We start from the raw sequence: 21,515 nt of genomic DNA on the forward strand, positions 1-21,515 counted from the left end.
TGAAGCAAAGTTCTTAACCCGAGGTACTATTTCTGGGTTGGCAGAGTCTGTAACCCGAAGCATCTGTAACCTGAAGCATCTGTAACCCAAGGTACCACTGTACAACCGTTTAAAACAATGCAACTTCATCGGAATTGTGCATCATGCAGTAAGTTAAGAAGATATAAGAAGTTCACCTTTGTATCCAGTTGTTAATCCTGCTCAGAGTAAATACATTGAAATTAATGGCCATGACTAATTTAGGTCCATTAATTTCAGTGGGTCTTAAAAACCTAATTGGATTTACAACCGATTATCTCTTGTGTCAAATTCACCACGGCAAAGAAACCAAACAGCGTGTCTTCAAAACATCTGGCCACACAAGTGCTTAAGGATGTGATCAACAGATTTTAACTAATATCGAATGTATTATTGCTTTTGTTTGCAAGGTATTTAAATAAATTTAGTCTGGGGGTGGGGGGAGGTCAAGCAAGGACTTGCAATAAGAGGGGCTTAGAGCTGACCTGGAGGAGATGCTGTCAAAGGAACAAGCTTTCTTGCCAAAGCTTGAGGAGGTCTCCCTGCTCCATGCTGACAGGAGGCAATGAATATAGATCTAGAAAAGGAGGGACGTTATTTTTTTGCAGCAGATTCAAAACTGTCACAAATATCTATTTGCTAATTACATCTACATCCCAGGAGCTCAAGGCGGTATTCATGGTTCTTCCCCCACCCCTTGTTGTGTTCACAACAACCTTGTGAGGTAGGTTAGGCTGAGATTTAGCAAATGGCCCAAGGTCACCCAGTGGGCCCTAGTCTGACACAAACCACTACAACCACGCTGGCCAATGAAAGTGCAGTGGTACCTCAGGTTAAGTGCTTAATTCGTTCTGGAGGTCCATACTTAACCTGAAACTGTACTTAACCTGAAGCACCACTTTAGCTAATGGGGCCTCCTGCTGCTGCCGCGCCACCAGAGCACAATTTCTGTTCTCATCCTGAAGCAAAGTTCTTAACCTGAAGCAATATTTCTGGGTTAGCGGAGTCTGTAACCTGAAGAGTATGTAACCCGAGGCACCGCTATGTTTGGGTGCTTTATTCAGCCTGCATTGGGGCATCTCTGCAGAGGCACCCACTCACACTTGCTCTATGAACAATTTTTAAGAATTAAGGGCTTCCCCCAAGAATCCTGGAAATGGAAGTCGGAGGAAAATTACGCGAGAAAACCAGGAATTCTCTTAACAGAACGTCAGCGGCATCCCAGAACACAGAGAATTACTCCAGAGAGATCCCTACCTCCTCCGAGTCGCCGGTTAGCAAGAAGGCAGGTATTGTGAACATCATTGCAGAGTCTTCCCTACGGAGCCACCTGACCTTAGGGCCGTCACCGTACAGGCACCTGGCAAGTTAACCGTGAAAGTAGGAAGAGTGTGATTTTGAGTGCCGGAATCATTTTTTAGGTATTGCGGGGCGGTGGGCATCTTTTTCCAGTTTTGACCCAATTTTCCACACTGAGCACAATCCAGTTTTGACGTTGCTGGATCCGATATCTGCCAAATGTGCTGTCAAAATATTGTTTTTTTGTTTGATGCTGAACTCATTTTAACACACTGCCCCATTTCTGCTTTAGTGGGGGTGGGTGGAAGGACAACCACACTGAAACACCTTTGTTGTTGGTATTATTATTATTATTATTATTATTATTATTATTATTAATGCATTACTGTATTTTAATATTTTGTTGGAAGCCACCCAGAGTTGTTGTTGTTGCTGTTGTTGTTGTTGTTGTTGTTGTTGTTGTTGTTATTCCCTGCCCATCTGACTGGGTTGCTCCAGCCACTCTGAGTGGCTTCTGACATATAAAACCATAATAAAACATTAAAAGACTTTCCTATACAGGGCTGCCTTCAGATGTCTTCTAAAGGTTGTATAGCCACTTATCTCCTTGACATCTGACGGGAGGGCGTTCCACAGGGTAGGTGCCACTACCGAGAAGGCCCTCTCCATCTCTTAACAGAACGGCACACCACTTACCCATGTTTATCTGCGAATATGTAGACCCTCCTGAAATGGCCGTGGTGTCGGGCATCTGTGCCGTAGCACTCATCAATGAAGAGCTTGGGGGACAGGCCTGGACTCGCCTGGACTCTGGCCTCAAAGTGGATCAAAGCACCTTCGATGTACTCCCCAGGTTCAGCCGCAACACTGAGGTTTTCTGGGAGAGAAGTCAGAAATTGTGTGCGGTGCGGACTAGCCCATGCAGATGTTACATCCTGCCACACAGATAGCATCTTACACCTGCCTTCCTCAACCTGCTGCTCTCTAGACCAGTGTTTCCCAAACTTGGGTCTCTAGCTGGTTTTGGACTACAACTCCCACCATCCCTAGCTAGCAAGACCAGTGGTCAGGGATTATGGGAATTGTAGTCTAGAAGCCCAACTTTGCGTAGGTAGGCAGGCAGCTGAGCCCATTCCCACTTTACTCTGGTGGAGATAGGGTCGCTTCAGCAACGTCAGTGGCAAGGGTGGGCTGGCGCTCCCCTGCCCGGCACATGTGCCTCCTCCTCCCAGCATACATGTGCACGCAACCCCCGGGCACCAGCAACCAACGCTATGCCACTGGCAGAGCCTATCAATGGCTACTAGCCGCAATGGTGTCAGCCACATGTGGATCCAGAATTGGCCTCCACAGTTACTTACGGACTCATTGTTAAAACCGTGTTTATGGAAGACAATCTTACTCAGCTACGAGTGATCGCCAGAATGAAGAAGAAGCCCTCCAGAGGCTGGCACTAGTCCTGATCGCTAGGCATTCCAGCCGAGACTGATGGGAACTGTAGTCCAGCAACCTCTGGAAGGCACCAGTTTGGGGAAAGACTGGCTTAGACCAATGTTTCCCGCCTTCCAAATGCCCTGCTTGCAGTTGAGCATTAAGTTGCTGGTACCAAGAAGGATGTTCGAATCCCCGCGATGGGGTGAGCTCCCGTTGCTCGGTCCCTGCTCCTGCCAACCTAGCAGTTTGAAAGCACGTCAAAGTGCTAGTAGATAAATAGGTACCGCTCCGGCGGGAAGGTAAACGGCGTTTCCGTGCACTGCTCTGGTTTGCCAGAAGCAGCTTAGTCATGCTGGCCACATGACCCAGAAGCTGTCTGCGGACAAACGCCAGCTCCCCTGGCCTATAGAGCGAGACGAGCGCGCAACCTCAGAGTCGGTCACGGCTGGACCTAATGGTCAGGGGTCCCTTTACCTTTTACCAAGAAGGATAATATTTTACTATGGCACAACTGAACCCCAAAATCAGGGTGCTAAGGGAAGCAACCATTGACTCTTGTGGGTGGGAGAGTCATCTTACCCATATCTGTCAACTGTCAGATTTGAAAATAAGGGATCAGCAGCCTCACCTGTCCCAGAGACAGTCTGCGGGATATCTAACAATCCGGGATAGCAGCAGGAAGCAGCAGGAAACAGCGCTGGAATAAGGGAATTTCCCGCAACAAAAGGGAAGGTTGACAGCTATGATCTTACCATTCAACACTCTCAGAGAGATATTAATCTTTGCGTCACTGGCCTGAGCAGCTTGCAGAAGCTGGACGCGAGGCTCTGCGCTGGCTGCCGTGGAGTAAGGAAGCGTTGGCAAAGTGGTTGCCATAGGCTCTGTGGTATCGGCATTGCTGCTCCACACTAGACCCTTTGCAGCTGGAGATAGGGAGGGAGAGAAAGAGACATTAGCTGAGCTAACTCCCCATGGGCGTCTCCCATCACAAATTTTAGCCTGAAACTAAAGCCAATATGCCTTTGTTACCAGGATTCCTGCACTGATCCTGATGCTCCCTCAAATATTTGCAACTAGGAATGGATGGAACTGTCCATTTAGGTTTCTCTCGAGTTCTTAGTTTTTCCAATTGCAAGTTCCATTCTCAACATTTCTACAGTTTGCATTAAAAAAACCCAAAGGGTTATCATGAGAATCTACCAGTATTTTAGTGAGAGTTTCTCCTAACCTGCCCATTTTTGTATGCTATTTTGTTTAATAATTTTAAGCAAGGTCCCCTAATGCGATGCATTTTTAAAACAATAGTCTCACTAATATATGCACATTTCCTAGCCTATGCAGTTTTACTCGCGTTACTTGGCTAGCAAACTGCATCGAAAAATTCAGTAAAGTCTGAATTTCAAAAGATGGCTGTGCTTTAGAAAGTTCAAATCAGATAAATTTGCCTTTAAATGTGAGCTGAATTTAATTTCTTCTCCATCTCTAGTAGAGATATTCAGTTTCCATATTCGGAAAACCCTCTTCTTCCCAGAGTGGTTTGGCAAGCAATCCCTCTTCACAGGGAACTCTGGGAATTGTAGTTCTGGGACGGGAATAGGACTCTCTTCTAATAACTTCCAGCATGCTTGACAAACTACAGTTCCCATGATTCTCTGGGGGAAGCCAGGACTGTTTAAAGTGGCAGGATCGTGCAAATGTTGGAGCCTATGTTTGGTCCCTTAATTTCAGTGGGTCTACCCAACATCCCCTTTCTGTACATTAAACAAGTCACCTCACCATGAAACACCCTATTGAAGAATCCCAGCTCTGCAGTTGTCACTTGAGGAGTGTTAGAACCCACTGTGGCTGGAGAAGCTAAGCCTTCTCCTTGGGCCAAAACTGGGATGGCTGAGGAATAAAGGAACAGAATAACTGATCAGGAACTTGACCCTCAACCCATTGCACACTCGTGGACTGCAAACACATTCGGGTCAAATCTATTTTGCACAGAAGTTTGTCAAAATACAGTATAGTGGGTTAAGAACTTAATTCGTTCTAGAGGTCTGTTCTTAACCTGAAACTGTTCTTAACCTGAAGCACCACTTTAGCTAATGAGGCCTCCCGCTGCCGCCGCTGCACGATTTCTGTTCTCATCCTGAAGCAAAGTTCTTAACCCAAGGTAATATTTCTGGGTTAGTGGAGTCTGTAACCTGAAGCGTATGTAACCTGAAGCGTATGTAACCCAAAGTATCACTGTATTTCATAAGAAATGGCAGGATGAGAACCTCAGGATTGGTACAGGATAACTCGATCTGGAAATGCATAGCCAAAGAACTGGACTGTAGCAGGCTATGTGCACCAAACAGCTGAATGCCATCTCTATTAATCTAACCTTGCTCAGATGGTATTTGGGCAGTAACGAAGTCTTGCTTTCATTCACAGCTGAGAACATAAAGAGTCCACCTGCTGGATGAGGCCAATGGCCCATTAAAGCACAGCACTCTGCTCTCGGAGTGGTCAAACCAGAGACACAAAGGGAAGCCCTCTAAAGAAGGATCCAAGGGCAATAGCACTCTCCCCATCTGTGGCTTCTAGCAGCTGATGTTCAGAAGCATTGCTGAGCATAAGGAAGATCCCCAACACGCCCTCTGGAACATACTCTCCAACTTTCTCCGATGAAAATGGGGACATCCCATTTCATAATGATAATTTTACTATTTAAACCCCACGCATCTGACTGGATTGCCCCAGCCATTCTGGGCAGCTTCCAACATATATAAAAACACGATAAAATAGAAAACATTTTAAAAAGTGGGACATTCCAGGATCAAATCAGAAACCAGGATGGCTTCTCTAAATCAGGGACATACCTGGAAAATAGGGATACTTGGAGGGTCTGCCAGAAACTTACCCAACACTTCAATAAGCACAGCCACCCACCAGAAGCCAGTCATCATTGTCCTGAAGGAAGACAAGGAAGGTAAGAAAGAAAAGGGGAACCACAATTTTTTTCTTAAATAGGCTGAGAGAGAAAATTTAACACACCTGGGCCTTCCTTAATTGTTCCAAGTCTCCTGTTGGCCAGCAACCCTAATTTGGTCCCTGAAGTCATGACCTACAATCCATAACAGGTGCCCTGTGGAGCTGCAGACCTCAGAGGGATTTACTTCTGAGTAAACTGGTTTGGGTATACTCACATAGCATGCCTAAATTTTCAGAGGGTTCCCGATTCCAAAGCACGGGCGGTATATATCCAATACAATACTTACAGCCTGCGCTGGTGTAGTAGTTAAAGTGTCAGACTAGGACCTGGGAGACCAGGGTTCAAATCCCCACTCAGCCATGAGGCTCCCTGAGTGGCCTAGCTCCAGTCGCTGCCTCTCAGCCTAGCCCAGGCACAGGCAAACTCCGGCCCTCCAGATGTTTGGGACTACAATTCCCATCATCCCTGACCACTGGTCCTGTTAGCTAGGGGTGATGGGAATTGTAGCCCCAAACATCTGGAGGGTCAGAGTTTGCCTATGCCTGGCCTAGCCTACCTCAGAGGGTTGTTGTGGGGGGATTAAATGGGGAGGGGCAGAACCATGTACACCACCTGGAAATTCTTGGAGAAAAGGGTTGAATATAAATGCAATCAACCAACCAATCAATCAATCAATCAATCAATCAGTAAACTAAGTTCTACCTAGTGGGATGAATGGATCCAAGCTTGCCATGTTCACTAATGTCAATGAGTCTGAGAGTATGACTAATGTTTAGGGAAGCTTTTAATGTTTAATAGGTTATTGTATTTTAATATTCTGTTGGAAGCCACAGAATAAATTACGTAGTAGTAGTAGTAGTAGTAGTAGTAGTACAGTGGTACCTTGGTTTACATACGCTTCAGGTTACATATGCTTCAGGTTACAGATTCCGCTAACCCAGAAATAGTACCTCAGGTTAAAAACATTGCTTCAGGATGAGAACAGAAATCATGCTCCGGCGGTGCGGCAGCAGCAGGAGGCTCCATTAGTTAAAGTGGTGCTTCAGGTTAAGAACAGTTTCAGGTTGAGAACAAACCTCCGGAACGAATTAAATACTTAACCTGAGGTACGACTGTAGTAGTAGTACAGCCCAACATTCTTCATTGGAGACAGTGCTGTGCATCATTTCTCGTCGTCCCATTGAGAACTCACTTGGGACTGACAGAAGGCATCCCTAAGTAACTTAGCTTGCTTCCACTGCCGCCCCAGCTGACCCAGTCACAGGGCACTTCCAGGTAACCCATTCATTAATCCTGACTCGTTTGCAGGGAGGCAAGATGACATTGGGTCAAAAGGAAGTGTTTCCTCCACACTTTTTCTTGGCACTTCCTTCATCACTAGGGATGGAGGAGAGATTTAATAATGAGAGCCAGTGTGGTGTAGTGGTTCAGAGCGGTAGTCTCGTAATCTAGGGAACCGGGTTCGCGTCTCCGCTTCTCCACATGCAGCTGCTGGGTGACCTTGGGCCAGTCACACTTCTTTGAAGTCTCTCAGCCCCACTCACCTCACAGAGTGTTTGTTGTGGGGGAGGAAGGGAAAGGAGATTGTTAGCCGCTTTGAGACTCCTGAAGGGGAGTGAAAGGTGGGATATCAAATCCAAACTCTTCTTCTCTTCTTCTTCTAATAGGCATTTCCAAGGCAAATCTACCCCATTTGAACTCTCTGAAACCATGCAACAATCCCTTGTCAACCACAGCAGCAGAACCAGAATCTGTTATGTGATTGAATCCCACCCGGAAATAAAGTCTGGAAGTGGCCACAGGCTGCACTTTCCTGGAATGTGTCCCTTCCTAGTAAATGGCTGTCCCCATTTTGTTCTGGGTGTTGGTGTCAGGACTTGCTGGCCTCATTTTCCAGGGTCTCCTAGGAAAACCACCCCTAAGTTGTGGAACCCCCACAGAAGCAGGTGTTGCACCATGCCTGTATAGCTTCCTTATACGCTGAAGGTAAAAGGGACACGGGTGGCGCTGTGGGTTAAACCACAGAGCCTAGGACTTGCCGATCAGAAGGTCGGCAGTTTGAATCCTACAACGGGGTGAGCTCCAGTTGCTCGGTCCCTCCTCCTGCCAACCTAGCAGTTCGAAAGCACGTCAAAGTGCAAGTAGATAAATAGGTACCGCTCCGGCGGGAAGGTAAACGGTGTTTCTGTGCACTGCTCTGGTTCGCCAGAAGCAGCTTAGTCATGCTGGCCACATGACCCGGAAGCTATATGCCGGCTCCCTCGGCCAATAAAGCGAGATGAGCACCCCAACCCCAGAGTTGTCTGTGACTGGACCTAATGGTCAGGGGTCCCTTTACCTTAATAACCCACTCTGGGACCTTATGGCGGAGCAAGGGTAAAAAAATCTAACATATTACCATGGTTTTGGGAAGGGGATCAGTCTGTTTTTTTTTTTTTTTTAAGTAATTTTTATTAATTTTACAACATAAACAAAAAACAGACAAACATAACACGACTTCCCCAAACCTCCCCTTCACTGCATCCTTATTTTAAAATTTTTTAGCAGTCCTTCATCCCTTTTTATATTTAATTCTCTTTAAAGTTTTTTAAATTTCAATTTTTACAGCTGTAATTCTTTATATCCAATCCCTTGACATCTTAACATTCCGAAATTTTACAACAATTTTTAAGATAGATTTTGAATTTTTTCCGGTCTTCTTCCACTGTCTCTCTCCTCTGGTCACGGATTCTGCCGGTCATCTCTGCCAGTCCCATAAATTCAGTCACCTTGGTCTGCCATTCTTCCAGAGTAGGTAATTCTTTAGTCTTCCAATACTTCGCCAAAAGAATTCTTGCTGCTGTTGTTGCGTACATAAAAAATGTTCTATCTTTCTTTAGAACCATTTGGCCTACCATGCCCAAGAGAAAAGCCTCCGGTTTCTTTACAAATGTCCACTTAAGGATTTTCTTAATTTCATTATAGATCATTTCCCAGTAGGCCTTAATCTTCGGGCAGGTCCACCAAAGATGATAAAAAGTTCCTTCGGGAAGGGGATCAGTCTGGATGAAGCTCCAAACCCCAATTTTTGGTGTCCAGTACCCAGTGAAGGCTAGAATCTAGCAGAGGAAATTCCTGAACTAGTCAGAGACATTTTTTTAAAAAAATTGTTTTTATTTGATTTTACAAATGTAAATTTATAACAATACCGAATATTTATCTGTATACATTTCTCTGAATCTCAAGACTCCCCCCCCCATCCCCTCCATGGGTCCTATTGTCAACATTTTCAACTGCAAATTACAGTCATACCTCGTGTTGAATGCGCTTCGGGTTGAGCGCGTTCGAGTTGCACTCCGCGGCAACCCGGAAGTAACAGAGCGTTACTTCTGGGTTTCGCCGCTTGCGCATGCGCAGACGCTCAAAATGACATCATGCACATGCACAGAAGCGGCGAAAAGCGACGTGTGCATGTGCAGACATGCCGCCGCTAGTTACGTTTGCTTCTAGATGCGAACGGGGCACCGGAACGGATCCCATTCGTATCTAGAGGTACCACTGTATTTCGTAATCTCTATTTTATATCTGTCCATGGTGTTTGTTACATTACAAGTGAAATTAAAATCCTGCCAATGTTTTCGTCTGCTTGCAGTGGTCTCCTAAATTATAATCCCCCCCCCATTCTTTCTTGAAGTTTTTGTCTTCTTGGTTCCTGAGCTTTCGGGTCAGTTTTGCCATTTCGGCGTAGTTTAACAGCTTAGTTTGCCATTCCTCTCTGGTAGGGACTCTTCCTTCCATCTCTGGGCTAGTAGCATCCGTGCTGCTGTTGTCACTTACAAAAAAAGTCTTTTCTGCTCCTTTGGGATGTCGGTACCTTAGTCAGACACATTTCTTTGTAAGGCAGTGACTTTATTGGTTGGCATCTGTCTGTTTCTGGAGACAAGGGTGTGCCAGTTAAGTACCCCCATCAACATCCCAAAATAATGAGCCAGGTTACAGAAGCTAAAACCAAGTGATGGGGCCCTCCAGGCAAATGGATGGGCCTTCACACCCCTAAGAGGACAAACGCCAGAGGATTGTATAGGAGATGAGCTGGAAGCAGGCTGGGAGTTGGAGGCCAAGACACACTTGCTCTGTGCTGGATACAAAGCTGAGACTAATGGAGAAGGAAGTTATTTCGGGGTGTTAATGCTGCAAGCCCCTCCGTCTTATGCTCAAGTTGCATATATGTGTAAACAAAACCGTACAGTCATACCTCGGGTTGAAGTTGCTTCAGGTTGAGCGTTTTCAGGTTGTGCTCCGTGGCGACCCGGAAGTTAACGGAATGTGTTACTTCCAGGTTTCGCCGCTCACACATATGGTCAAAATGACATCACTCGCATTCACAGAAGCGGCGAATCATGGCCCACGCATGTGCAGACGCGGGTTGCGTTCGCTTCAGGATGTGAATGAGGCTCCGGAACAGATCCTGTTCGTTTCCAGAGACAATTAGTCTCCGCTGACCTTCATTCAAAGGAAACCAAACCCTGGGAAAGTTCTAGTTCACTCCAGCGGAGATCCCTCCATGGGCCAGATTGTGCCCACACCAGTGATTTCCAGTGTCTGCGTCTGCACAGACGCGATTTCCAGCGCCGCAGAAGCATGCTGGGACTTGCCGAGTGGGCGGCTCGGTTTGTGGGCAGCTCGTGGGCCAGTTAAACGAGCCCGTGGGCCGCTTGTGGCCCATGGGCCTTAGGTTGCTGACCCCTGCCCTAGATTCTCCGACTGCTCAGAGATTGGGATGATAATAAAGAAATAAATACCTTGTCTCTAATGTACATGTGCAAATGTTTAGTGCCACATGCATGAGTCTCAGGCTTAGGGAGTCTTCAGGGGGCCCCGATAAAATATTTGAGAGGGCTGCACCCCTCCCCAAATCAATGAGCATTGCCATTCCAATGGTGTGTAAGATGTATTAGCAACATTAAGTAACACCTACCTGCGTTGTATATTTAATCAAATGCAAGTATTTGTTATTTAAACTTTAAAAGTCTCTTTTGTAGTTTTTATAGGAGGGGAAAGGAAATGAAAGGGTCCAACGACCAGTAAAATCTAATTCTCACATTTCTGCCCGCTAGTTTCACAGTCCCCACCCAACCCAATATTAACCTTTCACTCGCCATTGCTTCTGATTTTCCAGTCATACTGAACTCTGTTTAGCTGCTCAGGTGCTGATGAGAGCCTTGGAAAACTCAAGAACTGAAATCGAGGAAGAACATCTGAAGAGTCAGCTGGATCAGGCCCAAGATATGGCAACCCTAGTGTTGACCCAAAAGAGAAAGAACAAATGCTTCCCACTCTTAAATCATCTCTAGATCTTCTGGACTGGAGAAGGGCTCTAAAACCAGCATAGGCTCATTGCCTCCATACTGACAAGTTTTTCTTTTTTTTTAAAGCGCTGGGCACATTAAGACACCACCGTCCTGTGTAACTAAGCAAGGTTCATTTTTTTTAATCAAGCATATTCTACACTGGCATTAATGCTGCCACAGTTGTGCTCAGCATTCAACAGCGCCCGAGTCATCAGGTCCCCGACCTCCCTGCGGTGTAGGCAGAGTCTCTTCTGATAACCGTTGTAGAAGCAGAAGCCCAGAGACAGGACAGCCAGCACAGCCAGCTCCAGGAGAAGGGCACCCACAGCAGGCGGCATTATATTTTGTTTTCCACCTGCCGAGAGAGAGAGAGAGAAAGAACTTGGGAGTCTGCCTTATAGGGAGTCAGAGCATTGGTCCATCTAGCTCAGCACTTCCAGCGACCGGCAGCAATGCTCCAGGCTTTCAGAGAGGGCATTTTTTATTTCCGTAATACTACCTAGAGATGCTAGGATTGAACCATTTGCAAGAAAGGCAGATGCTCTGTTGCCAAGTTACAGCCCTTACCATCACCACCCCTCCTAGCATTTCTGGCATGCTTTCAGCTGTTCAAAAACACCCAATTTATTTAGTGGTAAATGGCCGCCAGATCACTTCTGGGCCCAATTCAATTAACCTTCATGTAAACTGGTCCCAAGCCACAGAGGGCTCTACACACTGTTGTAAGAATTTTAAGGTCTCAAATATAGAATAAATATTCAGAAATGCACACACATCTAAATATATGAACCATGTGTCTGAAATAGTACGGGAGAGCAATCCTGAAGCCATTTTGACTCTCCCAGTGACCTCAAATATTCCTCTGCAGTAAGGGAGGTAAATGGGGAAAGCCTTCCCATTGTCTTTTCCCTTACCAATCCTGTCTTAAGGGCATATTTGTGTATGAATAGGGTGAGCCTGTGGCCTGGATTCAGGAACTAAATTATTAACCATCACGAAAGAATGGCCAGGCTGCCCAGGTAATGCAATCAGTGACCATTATGAGGTATTCTGGCAGGCAGGATTTCTGCTGGAGACCGCCTCCTTCTGTGATGTATGTATGATGTTTTAGGCGGGTGGGTCTTGGGCTACAGAGTGGGCAATTTCAAAAGTATATACAGTGGTGTCCTCCTTTGAGCTGTACAGTGGTACCTCAGGTTACATACGCTTCAGGTTACATACGCTTCAGGTTACAGACTCTGCTACCCCAGAAATAGTACCTCGGGTTAAGAACTTTGCTTCAGGATGAGAACAGAAATTGTGCTCCGGCGGCAGCAGGAGGCCCCATTAGCTAAAGTGGTGCTTCAGGTTAAGAACGGACCTCCGGAACGAATTAAGTACTTAACCTGAGGTACCACTGTATAAGGGCTTGCACACCATTGTTCAGGGTTCCTCCTCCCTCCTGCGTGTGGTGAGTAGGGACCCTGTTGCAACAGTTAATAAAGATCAGGCTTACTAGCTGTTTTGCTTCTCAATATTCTCTGGTTGGCTTCTTACTTTCTCCTACCAATAGGGAACCCACTTAAGGACTCTATGTGGGCTCTGGAATACCCCATAAAGGAAAGGGAACAGTTTTTCTTATAACACAAACAGAGAAAGAGAGAGAGAGAGATAAGACCACCTTGGTTTTGGCCCAGTGCCTATCGTTGGATGACTTACCTTACCTTTGCGACTCCTCCTGACAGCAAGAGAGCCATTTGCATCCAGCTCTCCGTGGTCTCCGTTTTGAGCCAGTTTCTGAATTGTGAAATGTGTCACCACCACGTTCGATTGCCGTGGACGGGCTTCCACAGACAGACCTGAAGAGAAACGACGGATGCAGATTTTGGTACAGCCAGCTCAATCGCTGCTGAAATATACTCAGAGTCGAACAGCTGCCCTGTCCATTTCCAGGGATGTGTTAAACAAACAAAATTAAAAAGGTGTAGAGATACCTTCCAGATCTCTCTGGTGGCGAGACCCAGTCACTCCACACGTCGAGTCACAGCAGCTGCACACAGAACTGGATGGATCATCTAGGAGCTCCCATCTGTGGAGAGACGAAAAGCCGTCAACTTTTGAATTCAAGGGCTCATTGACACTTGCTTTTGCGCCGCCTTTATAGGCACAGCTGCGGGCTTTCCAGGTCTGTGACTAAGCAGGTTCTTTTTATTCCACCACTTTCATCCAGGAAAACCTGCATTTTACTGGTGAATTGACACAGGCAGTGGTTGGGTTTTCTGCTGCTTGCTGTTTGCTCCAATTCAGCAGGGAAAAAATGTGGGTTTTCCCAGAGAAAGCAATGGGACGAAAAATGAAGAAGAAAAAGAAAAGGACTTGGAAAGTCCAGAAAACACGGAGCAAAGGAAAGTGTGGATGAGGCTTGCAAAAGTCACAGACCTCTCAGTATCCACACGCATGCGGGATTTATTCTTTCGCCAGGCATTAGGATGAAAGGAAACTGATTTAGTCTTGCTTACAGGCTCTGACTGCAAGCCTCATGTCTCTGGGAAGTTCCTTCTGATGCAGCGTCTGCTTACATCAGAGGCTGGGGAACCCCAGGCCTCTGCCTGCCCCAGAGGGCATTCCTTTCACTGGCCCTGATCTACACCCTCTTAAAGGGGCTGTGGCAATGTGTCCCCGGAATGGCAATGTGTCCCTGGAACTGTGATCCTGCCTCTTGCTTGCCTGGGATACAGAGGGGTATCTGTGTGAAGAAACCTCTTTTGAATGGCTTGGAATGACAGCATCCATTCCAAAAAGGAGTTGCTCCACCCACTTTTGCCTCTGGCCCCACCTACCACTTGCCTCTCTCCCCACCCCTCACCCCTCAGAAGGCTGCATATGAAGGAATGAGGTCACTGGTCTGAATAAGGTCCCCCGGCCACTGGCTCATAGGGGATGACCTACCAGCGATGTACAAAATTGGGTTTCCACAGCAACTGCTGATTTTGCATTGAACCCTCCCTCCCTAGTACAGCAGGGCCTGACGAAGAGACCACTCTGCTCTAGAAAAAGGCTCTTTGCCGACTTGTTATTTTGGAGCAAGCTGTAGATGCCCATGGAATGTTTTTTAAATTTGAAGTTGAAATTGAGGGCCTGCCCATTGTGTGTGTGTGCGCACACGCATAGTCCAACATCCCTGGAACAACATACCCTCCAACATTTCTCCGATGAAAATAGGGACATCCCATTCCATAATGATAATTTTACTATTTATACCCCACACATCTTCCTGGGTTGCCCCAGCCAGTCTGGTAAACTTCCAACATATATAAAAGCATCATAAACATTAAGGAAACTTCCCTATACAGGATTGCCTTCAGACAGCTCAGGGGGCGGATAACTCCATAACCTCCAGCATTTCTCCAGTGAATATAGGGATATACTAAGGAAGAGCGGGACATCCCGAAATCAAATCAGAAACCGGAACAGCTCCTCTAAATCAGGGATGTCCCTGGAAAAAAGGGACACTTGGCGGGTCTGGAACGAGCCTCTCAGTATTGGTCTTACTCAACACCCACTAGCCAAAAGACTCACCATTCACAGATCCCTTCGGCAAAAACCTCTAACGAACTACCATTCCCCACATTCCTTACTTGTTCGTATCTCTGTGAAACGAGCAGGCCTTCCTCATGTGGTCGGCGGGTACAGCTGGGTCCCAGACTAAAACTTGGCAGTGAAGGTAAACCTGCAAGAGGAATAGATTGTGCTCCTGGGACAGTCATACATGACCATGCTTAACTATTATTTGTTGCTGCAGGAGGTGGGCAACCAAGATGCTCAAGAGAGGCTTCCTCAACCCCAGCCCTCCAATTGTTTTTGGCCAAGCTATCCACATCTCCAAATAAGAGCTGGGAATGCCGGATGCTCAAAACCCTGCAGAGCCACTGCCAGTCAGCTTAATGAGCCAACGGCGTGACTCAGAATAAGGTGGCTTCTTGGGCGCGATGCAAAAGTACAGAATGTAGTACTGGGAGAGGAGTTCCGCCTCCATTCAAACATATTCCTAGCCCTGAGGCTACACAAAGCATGTAATAATGAGTCAACAACTGCCTGCTGAACAGCAGATGAGAGGTATCACTGCAAAATTGGAGGTTACTTCAGGAAATACTGGCGCAAGGCCTATTAAGAGTTCAGTTACTTACATCACTATCTATCTCAACGAATTCAAAGGCTTGCAGAGAAAGATGAAGCACTTCTGGAGTCTGTCTAGGGAGGAACCGGGAATTTGCAATCCTGCTGTCAACAAGGCACCTGCCCAAACCCCAACAAGAAATATATGTTTTTAAAAGCACATCTCATTCAGAGGACAAAATGCATCCAAAGTTGTTTTTTTAGCAGATGCTACACAATTGTCTCTCGGTGCAAAAATCCAGGCGACACTGGCAGCTTTAAACAAAAAAAAATAACCTGGCACTTAAGTTTATTGTGGATTGATGGCATTAATATTCCATCTTTTCTCCAGAGGTGGCAGGCAGAGGCCCCCCTTGCATTTCATCCTCAAAACAACCCTGTGAGGTAGCTTATTTTATTTTTTTTTAAAATTTTTTTATTAGTTTTCCAAATTTATAACAAACAAATCCACAAACATAAAAAGAAAACGTCAAAAAACAAACAAACAAACAAATGAATGAATATTTATCCTGACTGTAATAATTCCCCTTTTGTTAACATTGTTGGGTGACTTCGATTCCCCCTGGCTGAGTTTCCATATAAATCATTGTAGCAGTTTTCCAAAACTATTTGGTAAGCTTGGTAAGGCTGTTCCCCTTCCATCCACAGAACTCAACCCCCCCCCCCAGTGCAGACTCACCCATGGTTTGCAATGACGACGTAACTCTGGGGCGATGTGCTCAGGTCTGGGGTTGTGGCAGCCACACACTCGTCCACAAAAACCTGCAACGGTTGGTGGAAGGAACGCTGTACAGCAAACTGAATGTGGATCTGAGAGCCCAGGGGGAAGACGCTGGAGGATGAGGGAGCGCTGAAGTCCGCTGCAAAGACAGAAGAGACAGCACTTTTAGGAGCAACGAGTGGAAACAGTTTCCTACATTCTCTTGGGGGAACCCTCTGAGGGTGGGCACATGCCAGGGGTGGGCAGAGCAAGGTGGAACAAAGGGCAAGATTCTTTCTACAGCTGCCTATATTTCCCCAGATGCAACTCAGAGGGTGGCATTCAACTGCTCATGAGCAGACCCACTGGAAATAATGGACATCATGAAGGCCCAATCGGCACGATACATTTATAGCACTCTTATTACACATCTTACGGGACTGCCTCTTCTGGTATGTCCCACGGAGGACCTTACGGTCTTCAAACAAAAACATCTTGGAGGTCCCGGGCCTCAAGGAGGTTAGGCTGGCCTCAACTAGAGCCAGGGCTTTTTCGGTTGTGGCTCCGATCTGGTGGAACACTCTGTCACAAGAGACTAGGGCCCTGCGGGACTTGACATCTTTCCGCAGGGCCTGCAAGACAGAGCTGTTCCACCAGGCCTTTGGCCAAGGCACAGCCTGACCCCCTCCTCTGGTAATCCTCACATAACTCTAGCCCAATGGTTGCCATTCATTTGATTTGAACTGATTTTATAATGAATTGATTTTACAATGCTGTATTATTTTACTGTTGTTAGCCGCACTGAGCCTGGCTTCGGCTGGGGAGGGCGGGATATAAATTTATTATTATTATTATTATTATTATTATTATTATTATTATTATTATTATTATTATTTTCTTACTCTGTAACCACAAGGCAGAAACTTGAAGGATCCCTCCACTATTATTATTATTATTTATTATTATTACATTGCATTTAGGCAGAGACTGGCCCAGGGTCACCCAGTGAGTCTCACGGCCAAGTAAGGATTCAAAGCCTGATCTCTCAGTTCCTGGTCAGCACTCTAACCAGATTCCAACATTGCACCACACCGACTCTTCACTCTAAAAGGCAATGGTTTCCTCCAGAGAATCTTGGGAGCTGTAGTTTGTTAAAGGTGTCAAGCATAATTTGAAGACTCCCGTTTCCCTCCCAAAGCTACAATTCTCAGGCTTGTTGAACAATCATCTTCTCTTCCCAAGGAACTCTTGGAAACTGTAGTTCGGGGAGGGAAATGAAGGTCCTTCTTAACTCTCAGCATGCTGAACTGCAGTTCCCTGAACGCTCTGGGAGAAGCCACAGCTGTTTAAAGTGGCACGATACTGCTCTAAATGTATACAAAGGGGATCTAAGATAGATCTGTCAATTTCAGTGTGCCTGCTCCAAGTAAAATTTAACCAGATGCCTCCCAGAGAATCTTATACTTCTCCATCCAGCAACCAGGCAGCACTATCACAGTTCGATCACACATGCCACTGGAATTAGGAGGCTGCGCCTATCATTGGCTCCACCTATCAGTGCATCTATCTCCGCCTACTGCGAGCCTCCCCACCCCCACCCCCACCCGGCTGGATCCTGTTGCCTACCATTCATTAAAGTGCCGGTGAACATTAGCCCACTGGAAGCAGAAAGATGGCCGATGACTGTTGTCACTTGTGGAGGAGGAGTCGTCAAGCGCCCTGCGCTGGAAGAGAAGAGAGTCAGTCTCTCCTTGCGAGTGTTACAGCGAGCCACCTCACTGTGGACTAGGGGAGTGAAGTGACGAGATGTGCGCTGTGCATTCACCACTTCGAAGTTCCAACTCACAGCGCAACTGGGCTAATTTTCATTACATTGGAGAGAGCGTGGGAACCTTACAATTCACTTGCATATTTTAATTAAACATTAGGAAGAACTTTCTGAGGTTAAGAACTGTTCAAACAGTGGACTGGAACTACAGTGGTACCTCGGGTTACAGACACTTCAGGTTATATACACTTCAGGTTACAAACTCCGCTAACCCAGAAATATTACCTCGGGTTAAGAACTTTGCTTCAAGATGAGAACAGAAATCGTGCAGCGGTGGCGCAGTGGCAGAGACCCCATTAGCTAAAGTGGTGCTTCAGGTTAAGAACACACCTGCAGAACGAATTAAGTTCTTAACCTGAGGTACCACTGTACCTCAGAAGCTGGTGGACTCTCTTGGAAGTTTTAAAACAGGCAGGATGGCCTTCTGTCAGGGATTCTTTAGCTGCGATTCCTGCATTGCAGGGGACCCTGACAACTCTACCATTCTGAGAAATCTTCCAAACATGCTGCAACTCACCCTTCCCCGTCCTGGCACCCTCCAATCCCAGCTAACTGTGTATAAGATGGCAGCCTCAAGTCACTGAGGTCCAGCTCTGAGGGCCTTCTGGCGGTTCCCTCCCTGCAAGAAGCGAGGTTACAGGGAACCAGGCAGAGGGCCTTCTTGGTGGTGGTGCCCGCCCTATGGAACGCCCTCCTGTCAGATGTCAAGGAAATAAACAACTATATGACATTTAGAAGACATCTGAAGGCAGCCCTGTATCGGGAAATTTTTAATGACTGATTTTTTAAATGTATTTTTAATCCTTGGTTGGAAGCCGCCCAGAGTGGCTTGGGAAACACAGCCAGATGGGCAGGGTAGAAATAAAGGTAAAGGTAAAGGGACCCCTGACCATTAGGTCCAGTCGTGACCGACTCTGGGGTTGCGGCGCTCATCTCGCTTTATTGGCTGGGTCATGTGGCCAGCATGACTAAGCCGCTTCTGGCGAACCAGAGCAGCGCCATTTACCTTCCTATTTATCTACTTGCACTTTGACGTGCTTTCGAACTGCTAGGTTGGCAGGAGCAGGGACCGAGCAACGGGAGCTCACTCCGTTGCGGGGATTCAAACCGCCGACCTTCTGACTGGCAAGTCCTAGGCTCTGTGGTTTAACCCACTGCGCCACCCATTATTATTAATTATTATTATTATTAATTTGCGCCCCTCCTGCTCCAAGGAAGTAACCTGCATGCTTTTATGAACTACTATATGAGAATTTTTTTTAAAATCAATTTGCTGCCTTAAGAATGCTGTGTTATACCAACAGGAAGCTTTCCTGGTGGCTTTTGCAGATATCAGACTGTACGTATATTCTTAGCAGATTTCTGCTGCAAAAGGAAAAAAAAACTTTACAGGAACATTCCTCCCGCAGCTGAACTCTTAACAGAGACGTGTTTGGATTCACAACTTCAGCTCCACTTCTGACATCCATCCTCTTCACCCCAAATTGCCTTTCCCATGTCCACACATGCAGTGCTTACTCATATTCGGTGCAGTTAATCCTCTCCATGAAAGGGCTCCTGCTGTAGAGATCGGACCGGGTGGATGGCGGCCTGTAGACCAGGCTACTAGAATACTCTACCATTGCGCCACAGATCTGCAAGAATAAAAAACGGAGACATTAGCATCTGAATTCTGGATGCTCAGCCAAAGCCCACATTCACACCATACGTTAAGCAGTCGTGGCTTCCCCTAAAAATTCTGGGAGCTGTAGTTCGTAAGGGTGCCAGGAGTTGCTAAGAGACCCCACTTCCCCCCAAATTCCCCTCTCAGAGCTACAATAGCTAGAATGGCTTAACCCTCAACCTCTCTTCCTAGGGAACTCTGGGAATTGTAGTTCTGCAAGGGGGAATAGGGGGTGTCTTCACAACTCCCAGCACCCTTAATAAACTACAGCTCCCAAAATTCTTTAGGGAAAGCCATGACTATTTAAAGTGGAAATGTGATGCTTAAATGTATCGCGTGAAGAAGTCAAAAATTCTGACTTGGCATCTAGATATATAAATTTATTTTAATGCAGCCCATTTTGTATTTTTAATTTTTATGTATGCAATTGTTTTAAATTGTTTAATATAGGTTATTGTAGTACAAATCAATGCCTCATGGAAAGTAATTCAAAGATGAAATAAATGATAATTCCCTGTTTAGGGACGTTTGTAATGTTTGATGTCTTATGGTGTTTTTAATATTCTACTGGGAACCGCCCAGAGTGGCTGGGGAAACCCAGCCAGATGGGTGGGGTACAAATAATAAGTTATTTATTGTTGTTGTTGTTCTTATACAACAATATGCATATGCAAAGATTATTACTCACATGTTCACCCTTCGAGGGCCCCCCCCCCCATTTCCTCTTTTTGGCAATGCATAGACGACAGACTTTTACTATGGAAGTAATATACAGTGGTACCTTGGGTTACATATGCTTCAGGTTACAGACTCTGCTAACCCAGAAATAGTACCTCAGGTTAAGAACTTTGCTTCAGGATGAGAACAGAAATTGTGCGGTGGCGGCGCGGCAGCAGCGGGAGGCCCCATTAGCTAAAATGGTGCTTCAGGTTAAGAACAGTTTCAGGTTAAGAACGGACCTCCGGAACGAATTAAGTACTTAACCCGAGGTACCACTGTACCTACCTTGAAATGGGAGCCTGCTTCAGTTCCTGAGACACAGAGAAGCTTCAGGGCATTTCTCTCCAAACCTCAATGAGGAACTCAATGGAGGCTGGTCCATTAGGACAAAGGGGGCATTGCCCCACCAACCTCAGTCTGTCCTCAGCCAGCTCCCACCAGCTTGCCTTCTTACTCACACAGCTAGTCCCTGAGGCTGACTTGGAGTTCCCCTTCCACCTCCTTATTCTCAGTGTTGCCTTTTTAGAAACAAGAAGTTGTTAACTCATTCTGACATTGGCTTTGGTGCCACCTACTATTGGGCTCCCTACCTTCCGCCCTACAAGCAACATTCTTCAGCCGCCTCCTGAGTGACCGGCAAGTCACCACAGCAGCCTGCAAAATCCTGGCCCCTCAGAAACTCACCAGCCGTGCAAAGCCACATTCCTTAAAGTGGTACTGGAAGTGGAAGAAGCCCTGCCGGTTGTCCTCAAAGGAAGGGGAGCAGCGGCCGAGGTGCAGATATTGGGGTTCCAGCCTGAGACCTGTGTCCCAAGGGTCCATCTTGACCACTAGATGGATGCTGGTCCTGTTGCATTTATAGGGCATGGAAGGTGCAGGTACTGCAGTGGGAGGGAGAAGAGTCAGAGCAGACAGATACATAAAAGGCTTGTAATCACAGGCTTGCTGTGTGAAGGAGCTGGCCTCTACCCCGCTACTCTTTTTTCCAATTTTTTTTATTGATTTCCCAAACAAACAAACAAACAAACAAAAATCTCAACTGTTTTTTTTAAAATGATATTTATTCAAAATTTCAAAAATACAAAAAAAATTACAAAAACCAAGAAAATATAACAACAAAATAGAAAAAAGAACAAAAAACATAGATAACAAAGAAAAATACAAATCCAAATTACATCCTTTCATTAACTTGTTTCTTGGACCTCCTCACACCTCCCTTTTTGTATTCTGACTTCATTCATTATTTCAGCAAATTCTTCCCATACTCAATGGGAGTATTAAACTGTATTAACATTGTTAAGTGACTTCCTCAAATCCCCCTAGTTGAATTTCAGTGTATATCATTTTAACAGTTTTCCAAAAACAATTTTCTCATAAAATTAACTTAATCACTTACCATCTTTCTT

The 21,515-nt window shown here is 46.0% G+C and overlaps 1 protein-coding gene across 5 annotated transcripts in view; it reads right to left on the minus strand.

The window, feature by feature from the left end:
- Positions 1-21,515, minus strand: part of LOC309330333 (uncharacterized protein) — a 69,810-nt gene that overhangs the window by 46,451 nt on the left and 1,844 nt on the right. For 3 of the 5 annotated variants that reach the window (XR_014151409.1, XM_081841832.1, XM_081841833.1), the window contains exons 2-14: positions 20,794-20,990; positions 19,245-19,360; positions 17,525-17,622; positions 15,878-16,058; positions 15,210-15,318; positions 14,661-14,752; positions 13,017-13,111; positions 12,747-12,881; positions 4,528-4,638; positions 3,504-3,674; positions 2,014-2,194; positions 1,276-1,378; positions 504-595 (exon numbers count right to left, since the gene is read on the minus strand). Coding sequence is in view for 4 of the 5 variants with exons in the window: in XM_081841832.1 (XP_081697958.1) it covers positions 504-595; positions 1,276-1,378; positions 2,014-2,194; positions 3,504-3,674; positions 4,528-4,638; positions 12,747-12,881; positions 13,017-13,111; positions 14,661-14,752; positions 15,210-15,318; positions 15,878-16,058; positions 17,525-17,622; positions 19,245-19,360; positions 20,794-20,990 (1,681 nt within the window). In the remaining variant the exon portion in view is untranslated. Of the gene's footprint in view, positions 1-503; positions 596-1,275; positions 1,379-2,013; positions 2,195-3,503; positions 3,675-4,527; positions 4,639-12,746; positions 12,882-13,016; positions 13,112-14,660; positions 14,753-15,209; positions 15,319-15,877; positions 16,059-17,524; positions 17,623-19,244; positions 19,361-20,394; positions 20,583-20,793; positions 20,991-21,515 lie in introns of those variants that run through there. The other 2 variants (XM_081841834.1, XM_081841835.1) reach the window with 2 other exon arrangements.

The sequence above is a fragment of the Podarcis erhardii genome (genome assembly GCF_964252035.2).
Source record: "Podarcis erhardii genome assembly, chromosome: 15".
NCBI lineage: Eukaryota > Metazoa > Chordata > Lepidosauria > Squamata > Lacertidae > Podarcis > Podarcis erhardii.